This window comes from Pteropus medius, unplaced genomic scaffold, assembly GCF_902729225.1.
Source record: "Pteropus medius unplaced genomic scaffold, Ma_sr-lr_union100, whole genome shotgun sequence".
Classification (NCBI taxonomy): Eukaryota; Metazoa; Chordata; class Mammalia; order Chiroptera; family Pteropodidae; genus Pteropus; species Pteropus medius.
Genome location: NW_024352947.1, coordinates 609,266 through 629,800, shown reverse-complemented (window position 1 = coordinate 629,800; position 20,535 = coordinate 609,266). Strand labels below are relative to the sequence as shown.

The 20,535-nt window shown below is 56.2% G+C and overlaps 1 protein-coding gene across 2 annotated transcripts in view; it reads left to right on the top strand.

The window, feature by feature from the left end:
* The first annotated feature begins 2,713 nt into the window (after positions 1–2,713).
* The window catches only part of EGLN1 (egl-9 family hypoxia inducible factor 1), a 36,700-nt gene continuing 18,878 nt past the window's right edge, over positions 2,714–20,535 (top strand). Inside the window, exon 1 of one of the 2 annotated variants that reach the window (XM_039850334.1) lies at positions 2,714–3,667. In XM_039850334.1, the coding sequence (XP_039706268.1) occupies positions 2,774–3,667 (894 nt within the window). In that variant the 5' untranslated portion in view covers positions 2,714–2,773. The remainder of the gene's footprint in view (positions 3,668–20,535) is intronic. The other variant, XM_039850333.1, reaches the window with a different exon arrangement.

The following is a 20,535-nucleotide window of genomic DNA, read 5'->3' as shown; positions in this document are numbered from 1 at the left end:
GTTGAGACGAGGATTAAATGCGATCATATTTGTAAAATGCTTAGGACAGAGATTAGAACATAACAGTAAGCACCACGGAAGTGTTTCCAGGATAAATCTCTGCTTGACGGCGTGAACCTTCTCTATAACATTTGAATAAGTAACAACTGCCACAAGGCTGGTGGAGTGGCCAGAATCTTGCTGGAGACCTTGTCACTGGCCATTGCATTGTCAACAGTTGGTTCGGTGAGACCTCAGTAATCTGCGATCACAGATTAAGACGGAATAAGTGAAAATTCGGAAATCATGGGTGTTTGGAAAGATTTTAAATAATATTTCATATTTGTTCTATTCATGAAAACTTTGTGTCACATTCGACCGATTAAGTATTTTCAAGATACACGTTTTTGATTTTGCATACTTCATTGGAACAAAATGAAAGCTAATAAAGGTTTATTCTTTTAAGTAGGTATCAATGAAAATATATAAAAAGGGCATATAGAGATGCAAACCTATGATGTTTGCACACCATAGACGCAAACAGTAATTTTTAAAGAAACGGGTGGACTTCCTTAATGCGTTCAAGTAACTAAACTTAGAAGAATCAAATGTTTGTGGAATGAGGGGTCCCTGGGAAAGTTCCTGCCCTCGAGAATAGTAAAGGACCATTTCTAATTACGGCAAAAGAAGTATTAGATTTTACTCATATTTACCTTATACTTCACATAATGGACGTATATGAAAAGTGTTTTAAAAGTTTATTTTTTAAAGCCCCTCTTAAGAATTTCTTGATTGATTTTCTTGGCATCTCGATGCGTGCAAAGGGCAGAGCTGGCATTTTTCTCTGTTCCCATCCCATCCTGTCCATCTGTCTCTTAGGGCACTTCCTCCAACTCTAGACTGTCATGATTTGTTTCCATGTCCACCCCCTGCACTGGGCTGGGTACCTCGGGAGTCTAAAACCGCCCGGCCACCGTGGCACGTCGCGTGCTCTTCATACATGCGTTGAGCACCCTGACTAGTAACAACTGAAACAGTGACATCTCACTGTACTAAATAAAGCCCTGGGAAGGTTGGATACACATCTGAGATAGATCCAGGTCCCGATTCTTTACAGAAAGTTGGATTTTACTTTGGCTTGGAATCCGAAGCTGTGAGCATAGTACTTTTCACAGTCTCCAAAGGCGGGGCTAATTGGACCGTCCTCTTTGCCCACGTTGGATCCCTGGGATACTGTTTCGACAGCAGAGATCGATGACAATTTGCAGTTCTGCATAGTCGTTGAAGAGCTTTCATGTTTTTGGATTCAGGCTAGTTTTTTTAAACAGTAGTCTACAAAGTGGCTTAGAATCATTCCTCACACGCTTCTGCCTTTAACCTACACACTTCAGCTCCCGTGTTCTAAGTCTGGGAGCTGGTGATCTCGCATATCTGCAGGACTGCTGACGCTCGTGGCACCCTGTTCAGATGATCCAGGAGCCTAGCACTGCATTGTCTGCTTCAGCAAGTGCTCAGTACAGACTGCGAAAATCTAAATCACAGCCCTTTCTATTCTTAAAATAAATGGCAGGCGGAAAGAAACACCCTTGGCTTATTTCTGGTAAGGTTTTTGTGTTCCATAGAACAAAGACCTGTATTCATCAGCACGGCACAGATTCTAGGAATAAGCGATTTATTTTTATTTTTTTAGAATTTAAAAAGTCGTTAATGTAATTGTGCTCCTTTACCACCCAAATCCGGTTGTCAGGAGTAGTTCCCTCAGTTCGAATTTAAGTGCCTGAGTGTGGATGTTAGAATGAGCATCGATTGCTTTATTTAACTCGGCAGTGAAATTTCCTCCGGAGGTTTCAAACTCGGCAAGATTTCCCAGGGTTTGCAAGTGGAAGAAGCACATCAAATTTCGGTCCCTTTAAATTCGGCCCCAAGGGGGCACAGGGGCTTGGGCGAACACCGCGGCACCCGCAACTTTTGCGCTTAACCATTCCGGGCCTTGCCGGACCAAAGGCCGTAGCGGCGCGATGGCAAAAGCAGCCCTGGAATCTGACAGTCTCATGCCTGGAGTCGGTCCCGGCTCTGCGTGACACCGGCCAAGTTACTGGACTTGTCCGAATTTCCGTTTCCTCCGGTGCGAGGCGAGGGCTGCAGGAGCCACCTTGCAGCGTGCCGGGAGCGCCGGCCACGCCGCAGCGGCCATGTCGCGCCTCCGCTCGGCGCCCGCCCGGCAGGTGTAGCGCCGCCCGGCCGCACGGCCGCGCCCTTCCGGGGCCCGCGGGCCGGGGCCTCGGCGTCCCGGGCCCGCGCGGGCGGAGCCGGCCGCGGGCGGGGGCGTGGGGCCCCGGGGGCAGGGCCAGCCCGCCGAGCGCGAGCGCGCGGCCGCCCCGCCCCGCCCCGCCCCGCCGCCCGCCCGCCCGCCCGGGTCGCGGCGGGGCCGTGGTGTACGTGCCGAGCGCGCAGAGCGAGTGGCGCCGCACGCCCGCGCTCCTGCACAGGCCGGCCGGGCGCCCGGGACGCTGCGGCGGTCCCGCCGGCCGGTCTCGCGCGCCCGGGCCCGCGCCCCACCGAGGTCGCCTTCCGCCGCGCAGTCGCTGCCCCGCCGCCGCGGCCATGAGGCGCTGACGCTGCAGCCGGCGCCGCGCGGCCGGGCCGACGACGAGGAAGCGGCGGGCCGGCCGCCCCCAGGCGCGGCGCGCGGGCGCATGGCGCAGTGACGGCCCCGGCCGCTCCGCGCGCTCCCCGGGCCCCGGCGAGGCCGTCCGGCCGCCACCGCCCCTGCGAGGCCGCCGCCGCCGCCGCCATGGCCAATGACAGCGGCGGGCCGGGCGGGCCGAGCCCGAGCGAGCGAGACCGGCAGTACTGCGAGCTGTGCGGGAAGATGGAGAACCTGCTGCGCTGCGGCCGCTGCCGCAGCTCCTTCTACTGCAGCAAGGAGCACCAGCGCCAGGACTGGAAGAAGCACAAGCTCGTGTGCCAGGGCGGCGGCGGCGCCCCCGCGCCCGCGGCCGCCCAGCCCCGGCCCCCCGGCCCCGCGCCGCCCGCCGCCGCCGCCGCCGCGCCGCCGCCCAGGCCCGCCGGGGCCAGGGAGGCCAGGAAGGCGGCGCCGCGCCGGGACAGCGCCGCCGCCGGGGACGCGGCCAGCGCAAAGGCCAGGCCCGCGGCGGCCGCGTCCCCGCCCCGCGCGGCGCCCGGCGGCCAGGGCCCGGCGGCGGCGGCGGCGGCCGAGGCGGAGCCCGCGAAGGAGGAGCCGCTGGGCCGCGCGACGCCGCTCCAGGACAAGGCGAGCCTGTCCCCGCCGCGCGGCCCGCCGGCCGAGGCGCTGAGCCACGGCGGCGGCCCGCGGCCCAACGGGCAGACCAAGCCGCTGCCGGCGCTGAAGCTGGCGCTGGAGTACATCGTGCCCTGCATGAACAAGCACGGCATCTGCGTGGTGGACGACTTCCTGGGCAAGGAGACCGGCCAGCAGATCGGCGACGAGGTGCGCGCCCTGCACGACACCGGCAAGTTCACGGACGGCCAGCTGGTCAGCCAGAAGAGCGACTCGTCCAAGGACATCCGAGGCGACAAGATCACCTGGATCGAGGGCAAGGAGCCCGGCTGCGAGACCATCGGGCTGCTCATGAGCAGCATGGACGACCTGATCCGCCACTGCAACGGGAAGCTGGGCAGCTACAAAATCAATGGCCGGACGAAAGTAAGTGCCGCTCGGGGCCGCGTGCGCCCCCGCCGTCCCGGGCGCGACGGGACGGAGGCCGGCGGGGAGCGCGGGGGCCCCGGCCGCGGCCCGCGGGGCTCCGGGCAGCCCGCGCGTTTCCGCCCGCCGCGTCTTCCCGCCCGGCGCCCGGCGCGAACTCCGCCGTCCCGCGGCCGCGGGTCCCGGCCCCACGGCGGGCGCGGCGTCCGCCTCGCGAGTGCGCTCGCCCCTCCCTCCGCGCGCCCTTTGACCCACTTTCCCACGGACGGCGGCCGGGGACCCGGCCCCCCGCTGGCCGCGGAAAGGCCGGTGGCCGAGGGCCGCCCCGCCCCCTCCCGCGTCCCCGCGGGGCCGAGCCCGCTGCGGGGCCGGGAAGGAGGGCCGGTTTCCGTTTCCAGACTCTGTGTGGGCCGCTTCCAGCTCCAGCCCAGGTTTCCTTTATTTGCTCTGCGGACGGAACCCTTCTCTTGAAAAAGAGCTGTTTTGCAGCTTCCTGGAAAAACCGTGGCGTGGGAGGAGGGGGGCTCCCTGTAACGTGTCGCCTCGGGGACGTCCCTTTGTTTTCTCCCCTTCGAGGCGGTGATGTTTCCCCGGCGGACTCGGGGTTCCCAGGTCACACGTGCACGCGTGCCCACACCGGCTCTCCCCAGTCGCTCTTTTGTGTGGCAGGCGGTCTGTTTCGATGGTCCTCACGCGTGGCTCTCAGACGGTCGAAAAGCTGAGCACAGGCGATGAGGAAAGTTCTGAACAGGAAAATTTCGTGCGGGGGAATCCATCGTGGAGTCTCCCTTACGTGTGGCATCTTCATTGCGGCATGTGGCCACCGGTCTCAATACCGCGTGGTCCCGGGAAAAAATAAACAGTCGCTTAACATCAAGCTGGAGGGAAGAAGGGACCCTGATTCAACCTCGACTTCAGTCTTTAATGATCTCTTCATTGCATCTCGTAGCTTTGGCGTGGATCAGATCCCGATGTGGGCGTGAACCCTAAAGCAGGCCAGGGGCCAGCCTGAGGGAGAGCTCACATGGCCGGAGAAGGCTGGCCAGAGCCACTGCTGGGCCCACACTCAAGGTGACGTCCCAAAGGAGACAGTGGCCCAGGTCTCCCTTGACCTGCTTTCCTTAGTTAATTTTGCTTTCCTGCTTGAGCTCAGGCCTCTTCTCCCCCGGCTTCCTGTTTCCACCTGTCTTCCGGGAAGGGACGGTCAGCCTGGCTGTTGCTTCTCACCAGGGGGCTGCCAGTCAGGAGCCACCTAAGAAGTCCCAGTGGGGGAAAGGAGCAGCGGAAGCAGCGGTATAGGTCGCAGATTATTTGACCACACGCATCCCTGCGTGATAAGGGGTGGGCTGAAGGAAGGGTGGATCTCAAACTTCTTAGCTTTGACCTTGCGCTTATTTCAGTCTTCTCGGGCCCAGCCTCAGGATCTGTGAATGCGCTGAGGGCATCGGAACCTTTCATTGTACTTCTCGGCCATGTGAGTTGTTGCCGATCGTGTTTGATCCTGTAATTTAAGTATTCCTCAAAAAAACTGGGGAGTGGGAAGGCCGTCGGATTCCCAGCCACCACTTACTGAGCGGGCACAGCGTGCTGGGCACCAGAGTAGGCGCGGTACCGACACGGTCGCTGTGATCCTGATTCTGTGAAGCAGGTGGCATCGTTCCTCATTGGCATTTGAAGACATTCATTCAGCTCAGGCTTGGCGGAGGCTCCCACCTGCCACAGCCTCCCTGCAGTTCCGACTCGGCATTCGGATCATCTGCCCTGCGGCTCGTAGACGATGTCAGAAGGGGTCAGAGAATGAGATTAGTTAGCATACTAGGGGCACGAAAATTCAACACACGTTTTGTGCTCATAGTGAATAGCATTGGCCTCGTATGTGGATAATTTTATTTGATGGTGGCGCTATATAAACTTTTTATTAGGTGACCACACAGCGTTTGTTTCAGATAGTGGCCAGAAAGCCACTTTTACAGTTATCCAGCTGAATGATGCTCATTTCAGTACAGTAACTTTTACGGGAGGCAGAATGTGGATATTGATGGCCGAGACGTTCTTCAGTTAAAAACTTTATTGTCCTTTATAGTGATTTCAAAGTCACTCGCCTCAATGTGAAGTATTTTCCTCCTTCAGATTTTCGGAGCAGCTCCGTACAGTGACTTGACCACTGCCGCGTCACCCCCGTTCTTACGTGAGAAGAGGGGGCCTCGGGGAAGTTCGCGCACTTGCTGGAAAGCACAGCGAGCCAGGAGTTAGGCGCGGGGTTCCGCCCCGATTCTGGTGCGGGTGTTTGTGTTCGCTGCGTTCCTCCGCGCGGGCTTCGCGTGTGCGGGGCCCGGCGAGCAGGTGATCCGGAACGTTCAGCGTGCGCTTCGATACCCCGAGCGTCCGCTGCCGGCGAGCTCATCGGGCCGCGGTGTGTCCGTCGGCCGTGGGGGAGGAACGGCAAGGGAGGGGTGCAGTCGCGCAGCAGAAAAGCGGGGACGCTGTGGTTGTGGCCACTGAGGTGACCGAGCTCCCATTTCCCGTTTCTCTGTGCTTTTCGGGGGGGTTCCCTCCCTTTTTCCCTTAAACGGCCTTCAGTCTTTTGTCCTTTCTCACAGCCTTTCTTCCGTCCCGTGGGGACCCGTCCCGGTCTGCGGGTTTGTGAAGAGTAGTGTCGTGTGGGCGGTGAGAAATCCTAGGTGCCTTCGCTGGGGGCGGAGGAGGGGGAGGGACACGGAGGACAGGGGCGTGGGAACTGTCGGGCCATTCAGCCCGCGATTCGTGGCCACTCTCGGGGAAGAAATGTGCCTGTTAAAATAAAAATGCGAGAATCGTATGCGACGCTTCTGGAATCTCGTCCAAACTTACTCTGTTCGTGTGACACGTCCGTAAAGAAAAGCAGAGATACAGGCGTCTGAGAGCAGTGAGCAGATTCCGCTCCTGCGCGTCGTCACTTCGTGCCGCGGGTGACGAGTCACTCAGCTCCGCGGGAGGCAGCTCCTAGAGCCTGCGCCGAGGAGAACCGCGAGTTCGTCACCAGCACCGTAGCGGTGACGGTGACAGTGACTCTTCTCCCGGTCTGCTGTCACTTTCGCCATGCTCTCGGCATCCTGGACGTACAGATGGAAGCGGCTTTGAATGTTCTCATGGCTATGTCAGAATTCAAGATCGAAGTCCGCTGCTGTGTTTGCAGAAGGGCTGCGAATCAGGCTGTGGTCTCGTGTACACGCACTTGAGAGTTAAGAGCTGCACGTGGGCTGAAAGAGTAGTCGTAATAGGTTGCGATCGAACCAAGTTCAACTTTGTAGGAAAACACGTACAGTGAATTAATGTCCGTGCAGTTTATATATAAGGTAACTAACTCCTTTAGTTCTAAAGGAATTTTACTTTAAAAGGGTTTTTTTTGGGGGGCGGGGCATGTTTATAACTCTTCGCTTATCTACCACCTAATAGCTACAGAAGTTCCCCCCGCAAGACCTTAGTCACACAGGAGGGCATCGAAACGCGGGTGGTGGCCTTTGTAGGTCTAGGTCGGGGCTGGATCGGCCGGCCACTCTCTCTGTGTCCTTGATCATTCCGAGTCTCAGTTACTCCGTTTGCCAACGGTGTAAACGATACCCATCTTTTCGGCCTCTCACCTTGCTGAGTGCATGTGTGCAAAAGCACTTTTTAAGTCATCAAAGACTGTGCAAAACTGTTGTTAACTATTACTCTTCCATTTAAATTTTTTCTTTCTCTGATTCTTTCTTTAAAGAGCTCTGTGCTTTTCCTTTCTCCCTCTTATAAGCTGGAAGGAAGGAGATTTAGAGTGATAATCGCTCATTTTTTTTGACTTTTACTACACACACACACACACACACACACACACACACACATACACACACACACACACACACTTTTTAAAACAGAGGAAATAAGTCCCAGAGAGGTTAAGTGACTTGTTCAAGGTCATAGAGCTAGTTAGTGACAAAACTGACTGGCGTTTGATTCAGTTCATTCTCGTATCTGCAACTCTGTGCCGCATCTCGTGTACAAGTGACACTGAGCTAGTCTGGCCCGCTTTGTGCCAGTTTGAGGACTGCTGGAACACTCAACGCCTTCCTTCTCCGTCTCCCGTTTACTGCAGTCCTTCTGTACTCTGACTTAGCCGACGTCGTAGTTTAAATCGTCCTCCTTTAGATAAGCCTTCCGTGATGTCCCCAGATGTTCTTCATGCACCTGCTCTGCTCTGCTCTGCTCTGCTCTGCTCGGTCATCGAGGCCGCTCTCCCTGGGCCAGGCCTGGCTCCCCGGGTCCCCCGTAGGAACTTCTCACTCTTCCCGATTTACGTGTTTATTCGGTTTCTTTTCCCTCGTTTTCCTCCGTCAGCCCTGAAATCTGGCTTCGTTCGTCCGCCGTGTTTTCCGGCGCCTCTGCCTTGCCGGCGCGGCTCTGGGTCGCTGTTACCAGCTCAGTTGTTTTTACTTGATTTTTCACGTGAGGCCTTTCGGTGCCGCCGGGTGTTTTAGCCTCAGCCTCCCGTTCGTTCCTGCCCACTCCCAGTTTGCCTGGCTGCATTTTGCTACTGTGCTTACGACCCACCTCCATTTCTACTCTGCACTTGAAACATTGTTCGTGACCCCAGGGGATGGGTTCGGAGCATTTGCCAAGCTCCGCTTACAGCCTGTCTGTATTCTTACTCCAGCTCTAACTTTTCTGTTCTAAAAAAGACAAAATGAAACAAAGCGATGGATGCTTAACCAGAATCTTCCCTTACAATGGTTTATTCCACGGCTGCGTTTCCTCGTCCGAACTCGGCACTGTCCTGCCACCTCCCCGGAATGTTCTGTGCTTTATTGTCACGTTTCCAGAACTGAGTTAACAGGTTTATTTCTGAAGAGCTCGGATAGTATCTGTAGCCTCAGTTTGCTTACGGAAATCACCGTAAAGTTTTCACGAGTTTGGACTTCTTTCCCTCGTTCCGTGTCCCAGATCCCATTTCTTTACCGAAGCAAAACACACGTGCCGTCGGCCCCTCCTTACTGAATTTTCTGAATCCTGTTTTGTTACTGTTCTCGTTCAACAAGTACGAAGTGAGTACTTTCTACGCGCAGGTGCCGTGTCGGGAGCTAGACTCACATAAACCGCGGGAACGGAAAAAAAGACCCCTTGTCATGGAGCTCGAGTGCTCCTTGAGGCGGATGAGGGGGCGGGAGAGACCGTCGGTGAACACGTGTAAGTAAATACGTGACACGTCAGGTGGTCAATGTCACGACAAAAAATAAGCAAGTTACGGACAGGCAGCAGGGTGCTCTGGGCAGCAGCCGCAGACGTGGCGAGACTGAGTTGGATTCTGGGATCTTGGGACGTGGAGTCAGTGACATTTGCGGGCGGACGAGGTGCGCGGCGTGAGAGGGCGCGGCACGGAGTCGGGCTGCGCCCTGGGTCTCGTCCGTCCTGGGTCTCGTCCGTCCTGGGTCTCGTCCATCCTGGGTCTCGTCCGTCCAGAGCAGAGGGAAGGAGCGAGTTGCGCATCTCGCCCTAACTGTCCTTCGGTTTCCATTGATATCAGATTGTGACACTTTTCGCAGCCGAAGCCTGAGGGACAGGGTTCCAGGCCCCACCTTTCCACATTCCTTCAAGCTGGCTGTGCCGGCTGCTCCCGCCGCGGACCTCACAGCCCCGCCCTTGTCCCCCCGAGGCATCAGGCATGGTGGCGTCTGCACGGTGTGCCCTCGTCGGCTCCGCCACTGGGCCGCCCCCGGCGATCACTGCAGGAAGTCTTGCCTGACAAGGACATCTGTGCTGCCTTGCGTGAGGTGCACGCTCAAGGTGGCTTGTGGGTGCAAATCCATGTAAAGAGAATTACGCGGACTCCGAAATTTAGGGGACCACTGGGGAACACCGAAGGGCTCCACGTGAGGGCCAAGCATAGACTTAGATTAAACGTCAGTCGTAAAGCGTCTCATTCAGACGTACTTTCGATAAAACTGCCGTAGAAAATTGAGAAGAGGTAGAATGACCGTATAACATCAAAAATGGCTCCATCGACACGTAGATACAGGCGACTGTGTGGCAGCTTCGGGCCATCGTGGGTGAGAAGTGCGAGAGCGCGTCCTGACGGGAAGCCGGTGCCAGCCGTCAGGCGGCGGCCGCGTGCTCGGGTCACAGCTGGCGTCCGGGGGTTGCACGCGCAGGGCTCCTGGGCAAGGCAGCCTCTAGGGTGTGGGTGAACGCTAGGGTGTCGTGCTTTGGGATGGTTTTAAAAACACAAAACACGAAGGCTCAGGCCTGAGCCGCGGGATCCAGGAGCCAGATGGGAAAGACCGCATCTCATCCGCTGATGGAAAGGTCCCACCAGGAGTTTGGAGCGTTAAAAGGTTGACCATGCGTCTGAATTTTTCCTCGTTGGTATCGGTAATCAGCTGTCATCCGTCAGTGGTAACTAGAGCTTCACAATAACCTGGATGAGACGAAACGTGCCATCGACTGAGCAGTGGAAGCTGCGTGATCAGCATCGGGGGGTCATGATACGATTGATGCAGGTTTGCAAGTTTTTATTAATACAAAACTTTAAAGGAAAAAAAGGGAATTGGAAGTTCTGAGCCTGTGGTTTTGCCACGTAATCTCTCTCTCGGGGCGTCTTTTACCTTCCGTGGAGTCTCCCGCGGATGCCGTGGGCGCGGCTCGTCCGAGTGGCTGTCGGGAAGACGGCGTTTTCTGCAGAGGACACGGCAGGCGCGGCCCGGGCCAGGCCTGCCACCCTGGTAGCAGCGCCAGCCTCGGCCGCGCGGACCTTCGCCCACCGTGCGCCTTTCCGTTCCTTTTCCCCAGCACGTTTGAAAGTTTTTCTCCTGTTCTCAACGGCTTTTCTCCTGAAGCTCAGCGCTTAGCTTTCTGCTCCTCAGATGACACACGTGGGGAGAACATCTGTATTTCTAGACGTCGCTTCTCAGGTGACACGAGTCGTCTGTTGCTATGTAACAGACTCCCCCGAAACCTGGCGTTTATCATCTCCCGGATCCCCCTTCGCGCGCAGCCTCGCGGGGCCCGGGCTCTGGGCTCCCCCGAGGCTGGGATGGCGGAGGCTCCGCTGCCCAGCCGCACGCTGGCCGCCGCCTTCGGTGTCTCGTGGGTGGTGGAGCCGGTGGCCTGCGGTCCTCGCCACCCGGGCCCCTCCAGCCCTGGAGCTTGCTTATTCGGGGACAGAAGGCGGTAAAGAGTCAGCTGGCAAGACCTAAGCCCCGGTCTCCTGTGACCTACCCACAGAAGCGACATCCGTCACCTGCACCCTTTTGGTTAGAAGCAAGTCACTAGTGTGAGGCCCACTTCAAGGGGGGAGGGATTACACGGGGATGTGCGTGCCATTTCTCAGGTCGCAGTGTCTGCCCCTTAAAAATGCCACTGCTCTGAAGGCTGGCGGGAGTCTTCTGTTTCTGCCCACACCGTTTCTCCCCGATGAGCTCCTGTACTCTGGGAAGCACAGGGTCTTCAGTTAGCCTGCCTGTGATCAGACCATTGTTTTGTTGCTTAATTGCTCTGATTTTAGGCAAATTTTCTAACAAAGCATCAGCTTCCTCATCAGCATAGCAGGAGCTCACGGTAGCAGCCAATAGCAGCCAATTCCGTGCTGAAGAGATAAAGGGACAGATGCTCAGCAGGCCATCCGTGATGAGGGGCCGGCCGGCCGCCACGCCTGCTCAGGGCTGCCACCCTCAGGACGTGGTGAAGGCTCCCTGGTCTGTCCCGCACATGCCTGGCCCCGGCAGGCTCCACCTGAGTGTCGGGCAGCGCTACGGGCAGTGCTGCAGGGGCAGTGTGAGTACCAGCTTCCTCTCAGAGACCGCGGTTCCGCCCAGTTTCCTCTCGGAGACCGCGGTTCCGCCCAGCTTACTCCTAGAGACCTCGACGGCTGGCGGGGCTGCCTGGTGCGGACACCGGAACAGGTGGGAAATCGGTCGTATCTGCGAGCTGCATTACTTTCCAACAGCTAACATGTGCCAGGGTCGGGCTGGGCACCGCGGGTCCCACAAGGCCCAGTCGGAACGTCCCTTGCCCTCCGGAGTGTGACCGATGGGAGGGAGGGCAGCGCCGGCCCTGCAGCCGCACGTGTGACGCGTGCTTGCGAGGTGACCAGGGCCCCGGGGGAGCACGGCAGAGGGACCCAGCTCGGTCTGCAGGCCCGGAAGGGTCCCCGTGAGGAAGCAGCGGTTACACCGCGGTTTCTGACGGCGGGACCGGCGGTGGAGACGCCGCCCAGCGACCGCGTCTGAACGGCAGGTGTTTGAGGGCGGCGTCGCTCCCCTCGGCAGACACCTCCGCTCGTTGAAAACCCCCCGGTCTCCTGACCCTCATTCCACTTACACTTCCTGGCGAGAGCCACCTTCATCTGCATCCTAGGTTATTACAGAAGCCTGACTGCGTTCTGTATTTTATATCTTTTCGGCCTGTTCTATCCGTCGCCCCTGATTTTATTTTTCCAGAACGCAGGGCGTATCATTCTCCTGCTTGAAGACCTCCGTGTCCCTCAGGTCCTGGGGTGCCGCACAGCTCCGCAGAGAGCACCTCGTTGCTCCCGTGCTCCCGCCCAGCCGCCAGCGCCCCCCACAGGCCCCTCTCTGCCCCGCGGGTGCCCTGGTTCTTCAGGGTGCAGAGCGGGCCGGTCGCTGTGGCTTGCTTCTTGTCCTCGTCCGTCTGAGCAGCATTGCAGCTCTGTCCTGCCTGTGGCCGTGGCATCTGCCGTCACCGAGAGCCCTCCTGCAGTGGTGGCTCCCTCTGCGAACTGCGGGCCACTCGAGGACGGGAGGCGTGACCGGGAGGGCGCTGTCCCCTCGTGTTGCCCGGCGCTCTGCCCCACACCGCCCTCGGTGCGCATCACGCTCCACCCGGAGTGTTCCGCGGTCGTTACTTCTCTCCCTCCCTCCGTTCGTTCTCCACGTGCCACCCTGTCCGTCTCCTGTAAATTTACCAGCGCTTATAAAACCCTCGTCGGAAATCTTCAAGATTTCTGCGAAGGCTGCGGTTTGATGCCCCCGACCGCTCGGGCCCACACCGTCCGGCTGCCGTCGGTGACGCCTCGCGCGCGCGAGCGCGGGTTCAGCCGGACCCCCTCGCTCCTCCCGCACGTCCTTCGCCGGGTCCGCTGCTGCCCCGGCCACTCGAGCCCCCCACCTTTGTAGGATCGCGCTTCAGGCCCGTCCCCGAGTGTCTCCCTGAACTCGGAACCGCCGTTGACCTGTCTTTGCTAAAAAACTTTATGTGCCTTTTATTCCTGACGTGCCTTCCGACCGCGACAGCGACGAGGGTGCGGAGCTGCTCCTGCTCGGCTGCCTTCCCTTCCACGGGGCGCCCTTCGCGCTGTCCTTGACCCTGCTCCGTCGGCGTCACACTGAGCCACTCGCCCTTGGCCGCCCGCCCCGTGCTCACCACACTTCCCCTTCGTTCTGTCCGGGCTCTGAAACGGTGGCAAGACTTTTTGAAAGTTGGCGAGGGCTTTTGTCCTGCTGTGCCAGCTGTCCGTTCCGTGCTGACTGTGCTGTTTCTAGCCCCAGTTTTCCGGATAAAAATAACCCAGGCCGATGCGGCCTACACCGTTTTAACTCCAGATGCCGGGAGGAGGGCCGCTCCGAAGGCAGAGTGAGTTCTGTGCGCTGCCCGGGCCCTGGTCTCGGGCAGGTCACGGACCGTGGTGGCATCCCGCACAGCGCGACCTCGGGGGAGGGGGCCTGCGATCCTCTTGCCCTCGCGTGACCTCGGGGGAGGGGGTCTGCGATCCTCGTGCCCTCGCCCCCACCAGTGGCACAGGATTCCCCGGGGACACACATCATTGCAGAACAAAGCAGCGTCGTACGTGCGATGTCGAACGTGACCTCTCGAACACTCTCGTGCCTGACCTAGGAGAGAAAAGCTTGCGGCTCACAAGCGACACAGCACTCAGCGTCGGTGCCGCGGGACTGAGATGAAAGTATTTTCAAAAGCAAAATTTTAAACTTCTAAAATTATCATAGTTTTGATTTGGTTTTAGAACTGTAATTCATTCAAAATCTCAAATAATATCGAAGGAGGGTTAAGAGTTACGGTTTACAAAATAAGACGCGGGTTAAACAAGATGACAAATGTTTCTTTATGGTCAGAAAACCGTCGGCTTAAACCGCGCTCCAGCAGTCAGTCAACCTCGGGGAGACAGTCGACTTGACTGTGAAAAGGGGGTGCCGGCAGGGGGCACTGAGACCGGGCCGTGTAAAAGTCGTTCGCAATTGGTCTTAAGTGCGATTAGACAATTTTATGCGTAAAAAGAATTTCATGTCCCAGTTTTCCTTAATTTTGGCGTTTAAAACGACTTTTCATCCTGCGTGCAGTGTTTAGTTAGTAGGGAGAGCGGCCCGAGGTTTAGTTTTTACCACAGTTTGTGTACAGAGAACGGTGTCACTTGGGGCGGTGACAGCCCAGGGTGTTTCGAAATCGAATCGCTTGAGTAAAGAAAATTTTGGCAAAAGTTACATACGGTAATAAAATAGCATCCTTCCCCGCGGCTTGCAGGTGCTTTCAGGGTAATCGTGTCAATGGTGGGTCTGTACTTTTTTTTGCTTCGGGCGCATCTTCAGAAATCAGTGGCAGCGCTTCACCTTCTCGCCCTAAAAACGCTGTGTGCTGTGGAATTTGACTCGCGATTATCGTAGTCATAGTGAAAAATGCATTTCGAGAAACGTGTAAGAAATTGCTTGGGGAGTCCACATTTTTTTCCTAGCATTTTTAATAGTTGGAACATGAAACCACTTAGATGTGAACTACTTAGTAGACAGATAGTTGCTTTTTCATGTTGACACTGGACGGTTAATTTAGCCATTGACAAAGAAAATAAAGCTTATCTGAAAATCAGGAATCGAGGGGAAAGTGAAGTTAAACCAGACGTGTCCGTGTTTGTATTTTTCTTATAGAAACGTGCTGCCTAGATACTAAAGAAGAGTAATTGCTTTCAGTTACATACTACTTTGAATAATTTAATATAGCTTAATTACTGTCTTTTCAGTTTCGGAATTGCACATATATTTTAACTGTAAAAATCTTAGATACAGAAAAGAGATTGCTGCTTTGCTTTTGATTGTCTTCTGATCATAAAAATAATACATTGCTTCAAAAGACATGAATCAAAAATGGACAAGGTAGAAAAGGGACAGCGACCAGGGTAGAAATCGTAGGTGAGGATCGCGATGCTTCACCCCAGTGGGAGTCAGGACCAAGGGAACAGATCGGCGGGGACAGTCGAGGCTCGCACACTGTCAGCCAGTTCAACCCAGTTGACATCTTGGCCACTACTTGAAATAACAGAGTTAAACCCATTCTTTGCAAGCACACATGGGACATTCGGCAGAAGTGACCCCGTGAGAGCCGTACGACAAGTCACAGTAAACTTGAAAGCACTGAAATCATTCAGAGTATGTTCTCGGACCACAGTGGAATTAAATTAGAAATAAGTCATAAAATAAGTCATAATAAAAATATCTTACAGTTCCCATACATGTGGAAATTAAACAGCACATTCGTAAATAACCTGTGAGTCAAAGAAGAAATAGATATAGACACACAGATTTAAAACAAGAGAAAGATCATTGTGACTTTGAGAGGTAGAGATTTATTTGGGAAAAAAAGATGAACCATAAAATTGGACTTTTAAACATTAAAGCCTTTTAAGAGCCATCGAAACACCACTTTTTTTTTTTTTTTTTTAAGACAAACCCTTTTGGTGAAAAAACTTACAAAACATACCTGACCAAAAAACTTGTATCTGGAACGTATAAAGATTTCTTTTAACTTAACAATAAGGAAACAACCCAGCAGAAAAACAGGCAAAAGATTTGAACAGAAGTTTCACAGAAGAAGGTATGCGAGTGACAAAGTACATGAAAAGATTCTTAATGTCATAGGTTATTAGGGAAATGACAACTAAGAGCACACTTACCCAGGACCCAGTCACTAAAACGGCTAAACTGTGAAACGCTGACAATGCTGAGCTTTGGCAAGGAGGTAGAGCGACGGGAACCCTCACGCGCTGATGCCAAGGCCGTTGCTCGTGGGGACGCAAAACGGCGCAGCGGCCGGAAGACGGGTCCACCGTTTCTCAGAAAGTTCCTGAGGCACGGAGCGTTTCAAACGCGCTCCGAATCCCACAGCTGGGACGTTGCAGAGCCGGACACGCCCGACGGGACACACAACCGACGGGACGTGCACCCTCCCCAAGCTCAGGTTCCCGATCTGCAGAACAGGGGTGTGTGCCCTCCCGCAAGGTTGTAACTTTATCTATAACAACGGGGTGGGCTAGATTTAGCCCTCAGGCCAGTTTCCTGCCTCCTGTTGTCCTAAGTGACCGCTCAGATGGTCACTAGTGCTTGTCGAGGCGACTTCAGGCATTCTGTCCTATAGCTTGAAAAATCAAGCCCGAATTCCTTAGCATAGCATCTGAGATCTGCTGTTATGTGGCCTTGATGTGGCTGTGCTCCCTCGACAGCTCATCACGCATTCCTTATTTTGGCAAAGGGGACCACCCCCAGTTCCGGGGTGTGCCTGCTGCACCAGCACCTCTCGCGCTGCTGTTGATGGTTAAGGTGTAGAGTAAGCACTGTGTGTCCCTCCCTCCCTTCCTCCCTCCCTCCCGCCTTCCCTCCTTCCTTCCCTTTCTTCCATCCTTGGAAATTACACTCCATGCGGTATTTCGTGAAATAATTCTTTTTTAAACATCGACTGCAAGGTCTGACAGCCTTCCCAGCACCCCGCTTTCTTACTCTTACCTAAGACATTTCAGTTTTAAGTGGTTCGCTCCTCATCGTTTGGAGAAAAAAATGTGACGCAGTTCCTGGGTCCCAGAGCTATTCATTGTCACGGCGATGACCCCGAATGGTGGATCCTCTTTCTCAGAGGCGACCCTGTGGGGAGGCCGCTCAGGTCTGACGATTCTTACCAGATTCTTCGGGACCCGCCTTGACCTCCATGCTCTGGTGTCCTGTTCACCTGTCTTCTCTCCGCCTTTCAGACTTCTCGGGCTGGTGAGGGACCGTCCCCATGTGACCCAGCGTAGCTCCCTTAGGGCCTGGGGGGGTAGGCGCGCACTCTGGCTGAACTTCGTGGCCGCATCCCTTAGAGCCTCTGCAGATTTTCCTAGCAACATCCTAGTTCCTTAAATCTTTTTCAGCGCTTTCTCTAGACCTGCGCTGGGAGCATCGAGACAAGCCACAGTCCCGAGCCTGGGCGGCCCTCACAGTCTAGTGCAGGCGGCAGCAGACTGTTTCCCTGAGGCCAGATAGTAGTATTTTAGGCTCCGTGGACCACCTGGTCTCTGCTGCAGCTAGTCGCCTCTGCCGTGATAATTTGCAAAGAACCACGGGCAATAAGTAAATGATTGAACTTGGCTGTATTCCAGAAACAGGCGGTGGGCCAGATTCGGGCCGCAGGCTGCAGTGTGCCCGCCGCGGCCTGGTGGCATGGTGCCAAAGGGTTCCCGGAGCCACAGGTCATGAGGGTACCTTCGTCGAGTGAGAGTTTCACTCAGTTATCATGTGGACAAAATTAGGTCGTGTACTCAGTAAATATCAAAACATGCTTTTAATACGTAAGCGGCTGTTTATGGAATGGACTGTAAGATTAAACTGACCACTTAAGAGACGTCTTGTTCGTAGTGAGCTGCTTAGATCTGTGAGACCCGCAAACTCCTCTGCCATTTGCCGGAAACATTTGAAGAGCACTGCCCGGCGGTGGAGCCACCGAGGGCTGACTTTGGAGAGCGTCTGGAGCAGGGCGGGGAGACGGGTCACGGGCTGCCGTGGCAATCCCGGCACGTGACAAGGACCCTCGAACGTGGAGGCGATGGAGACGGCGAGGAGCTTGGCTTGGCTGACGGTGCGAGGGGAACGGAGGAGACGAGTCAAGGACGGCCCCAGTTTCGCGGGGGAGACTGGTTCAAACAGTGTCGTTTAGTAAAGAGTAGACGCAGACGAGCAGCCGACACTGTCGCCGGGCGGAGGCTGCGGAGAGCCGCCTGGACCACGCGCCGGTCTGCCCGGCGCTGAGGCCACAGGACCGGGCGCCGTCCTGTCTTACCTACAGCGCGTGTAGATGTGATACCGAAGGACGGTCTGTAAAATTCTGCTCACAGCGGCGTTACAGGCGCCAACGCTGGTCAGACGGGCAGGGCAGGTGGTTGGCTACAGCATTCCGTAAACGCTGTGACGTCAGGTTAGGCCTCCGGCAGAAGACTGGAACAGAGAAGCAGGTCGCGCGGAGGACGGGCCAGGCAGAGAGCGGAGGCGCTTGCCCTGTGGGCGGACGGGACAGGTTTGGGGCAGATGCTGGCGGCGAAAGGCACCAGGTGTGAGGGTTTCGAGAACTTGACTTCTTGTTACGGACGCTCATGTTCCATTCAGCCTTTTCCTAAACCACTCGCTAGATAGGCTCGGACATCCTTAAAAACAAGCTGCGCTCGGGGCCAAAGTAAAGCCACGTGGTCCTGAATGACAGCCAGTCTGTGGGCATCACTTAGTAACTGCCCCTCTCCGTGTCTCATTGTTCTCCCCATCTTCACCCCCACGATCAGTCGGTTTGGCCAACAGATACTTGAGTCCCTGTGCTTGGCACAGATCAGGAGGATCTGGTTCATGCCCTGTGGGAAAATCTGGGGAAACCCAGAAAATAAATATACAAGGCTCTGTGTAGGTGCGGGGATTTACAAATATTTAATCAGTTTTTCTAGGAACCGTGTGACAAGCAGAGAACCTCGAGCTCATTCAGGGCGACAGAAGCAGGGCAGGGGTGATAGAGGTGACAGGTGCAGGCCCAGCACCATTTCCTAAGACTAGAGCTGGTCCCTCCGTGGCGTCCCCCTGGGCGGGGCGTGGACGGCAGCTCGCACAGCCGAGCACTTCGAGCCGAGCCAGAGGGCTGTGTCTGTGGAGCGGAGAGAGTCGCCTTCCTGCGTAGCGTGCGGCCTTGTCGCAGGCCGGCGGCGAGATGCTCCGTGCAGGACCCGTGAGCTGGGGCCCGTGCCCTGACGGGGCTGCGCCTGGAACCCCTCGGTCACCGCACGGCGGCCCTCGCAGGTGTTTGGTTACCTGCTGCGGAGGGTGTCACACTGTTCTCACGCAGCTCATCAGCGGGACTGATTTCTTGAGGGGGTCTGATTTATACGTTTTACGCCGGTCTTATCAGCTGAGGAGTCGGACCGAGTCCGTGTCTGTTAAGTCTTAAATCAAAATGAGCACTTTCGTGCGTGACAGGCGGCTCTGCCACGCCAAGGCTCCGGCTGAGCTTAAGCTTTGAAGGTCCGCTCTTCAGCCCATTCATTTTGAGTTTGGTTTTTTGTTTTTTTTTTAATTAGCCGTTTGTTATGGTCGCTTTGGTTCTGCGTCAAGAAAATTGAAAACAAAACGCAAACGTGTCTCCTTTGCAGAGTAACCCCAGGGAGGAAAGAGCCAGCTGTTTGCCAGCGGCAGTAAGTGGACGGTGCCACTCGCGCCCACGCTGGAGCGGACGAGAGTGCGCAGTGGCCGCCGCTTCCTCGCTCACGAGCTCCAGTGGCTCCGTGTTACCCAGAAGGAAAGGTCTACGTTAGTCGTCCGGGAGCACGAGCCTCCAGGACCATCGTCACCCCCCCTCGCCCCCACTCCGTGCACTCGGGGTCCCGCTGCCCCGCACACGCCCGCGCGCGTGGTCCTGCCGTTTCCTGCCTCCCGCTGTGACGCCGGCTCCTCCCGGGACACTCTCCCTCTTTGCCTGGAAGGTGTGATTTTAACTGTCACGCCCACCGCCTCGCAGAGTGCAAGGCGAAGGCTTCGTCTGTGTCAGAGACCCGAGGGCACGGGAAAGAGGCTCCTGACGCTCACCCTGGGCGGGGGCGGGCAGCACCTACTGGGGCTGCACGAGCCCCTGGGTAACGCTGAAGGCTTCGCATCCAAGTCCCCACTCCGGGAGGGTCAGTCCGGCACCCCTGACTCCCCTGAAATCCGGAGAGTCTGGTAATCAGCCTAATGGGTATCATCAATCAGAAGAGTGGCATTCGAGACGCCTGCTCTGGCCAGAGGTGTCACGCGGCGCACGCGCGGGCACACACCCGCAGACCCCGTCAGCCCTGTGGCCGTGCCCTACTTCCGAGAGACCGCGACCCCCACGCCTCTGCTCGGATCCTGATGAAGGGGGGTGCGTGAGACCGGGGGCTCGGAAGCCTCAGCCAGTGCTCTATGGGGTTCCGATTAGCAAAGGCCAAGTTTCAGTGACAGCAGCAAGATAATATTTCAACGTCACACACGTCACGCAGCCCCTTGCCGGGGATGGCTGAATGCCGGGGGTGGGGGCTGCGGACACACGCGGGGTGCAGCCTGCAGGAGGAGGGGGCCTGTGTGGGCTGGCGGGCCTTGGGCCGGTGACAGGTGACAGATCACGCCCCCCGGACGGACGGACCCCTGACTGGGGAGGTCTGACCTCATCAGCTCTGCCCCGAAGGGGAGTGAGAGCAGGAGGCACGGTGACTGCGCTCTGGCCTACCTGGCCTGCTGGGGACACCGACCTGACCTGATGCTAAGCATGTTAGGCATGCGCCGAGGTGTCGTCCTGGCCAGACTTGGTGCCCGGTGAGGAAAGCGGTGTGTCCGGTGTCAGATTAGAACAGTCATCCGTCCTGGCTATTTGGGGAGTGACTTAGAGCAATGCTATTTATTATCTTTCCTTTTTTTTCTTAGGTTTTCTACATTCCTGTGACTCTGGTCACGTGAATCTTTTGGACTTTTTAAAACTTGAATTTATATCAACAATTCATAGAGTTATATACTCTGCTTTCCTACACAGATGATAACTTATTGAAGTATTCTCCAGGAGCATAGTAAAAATGTTGGCATTGTCGTGTCACGTCCCAGGTCATTAGCTGA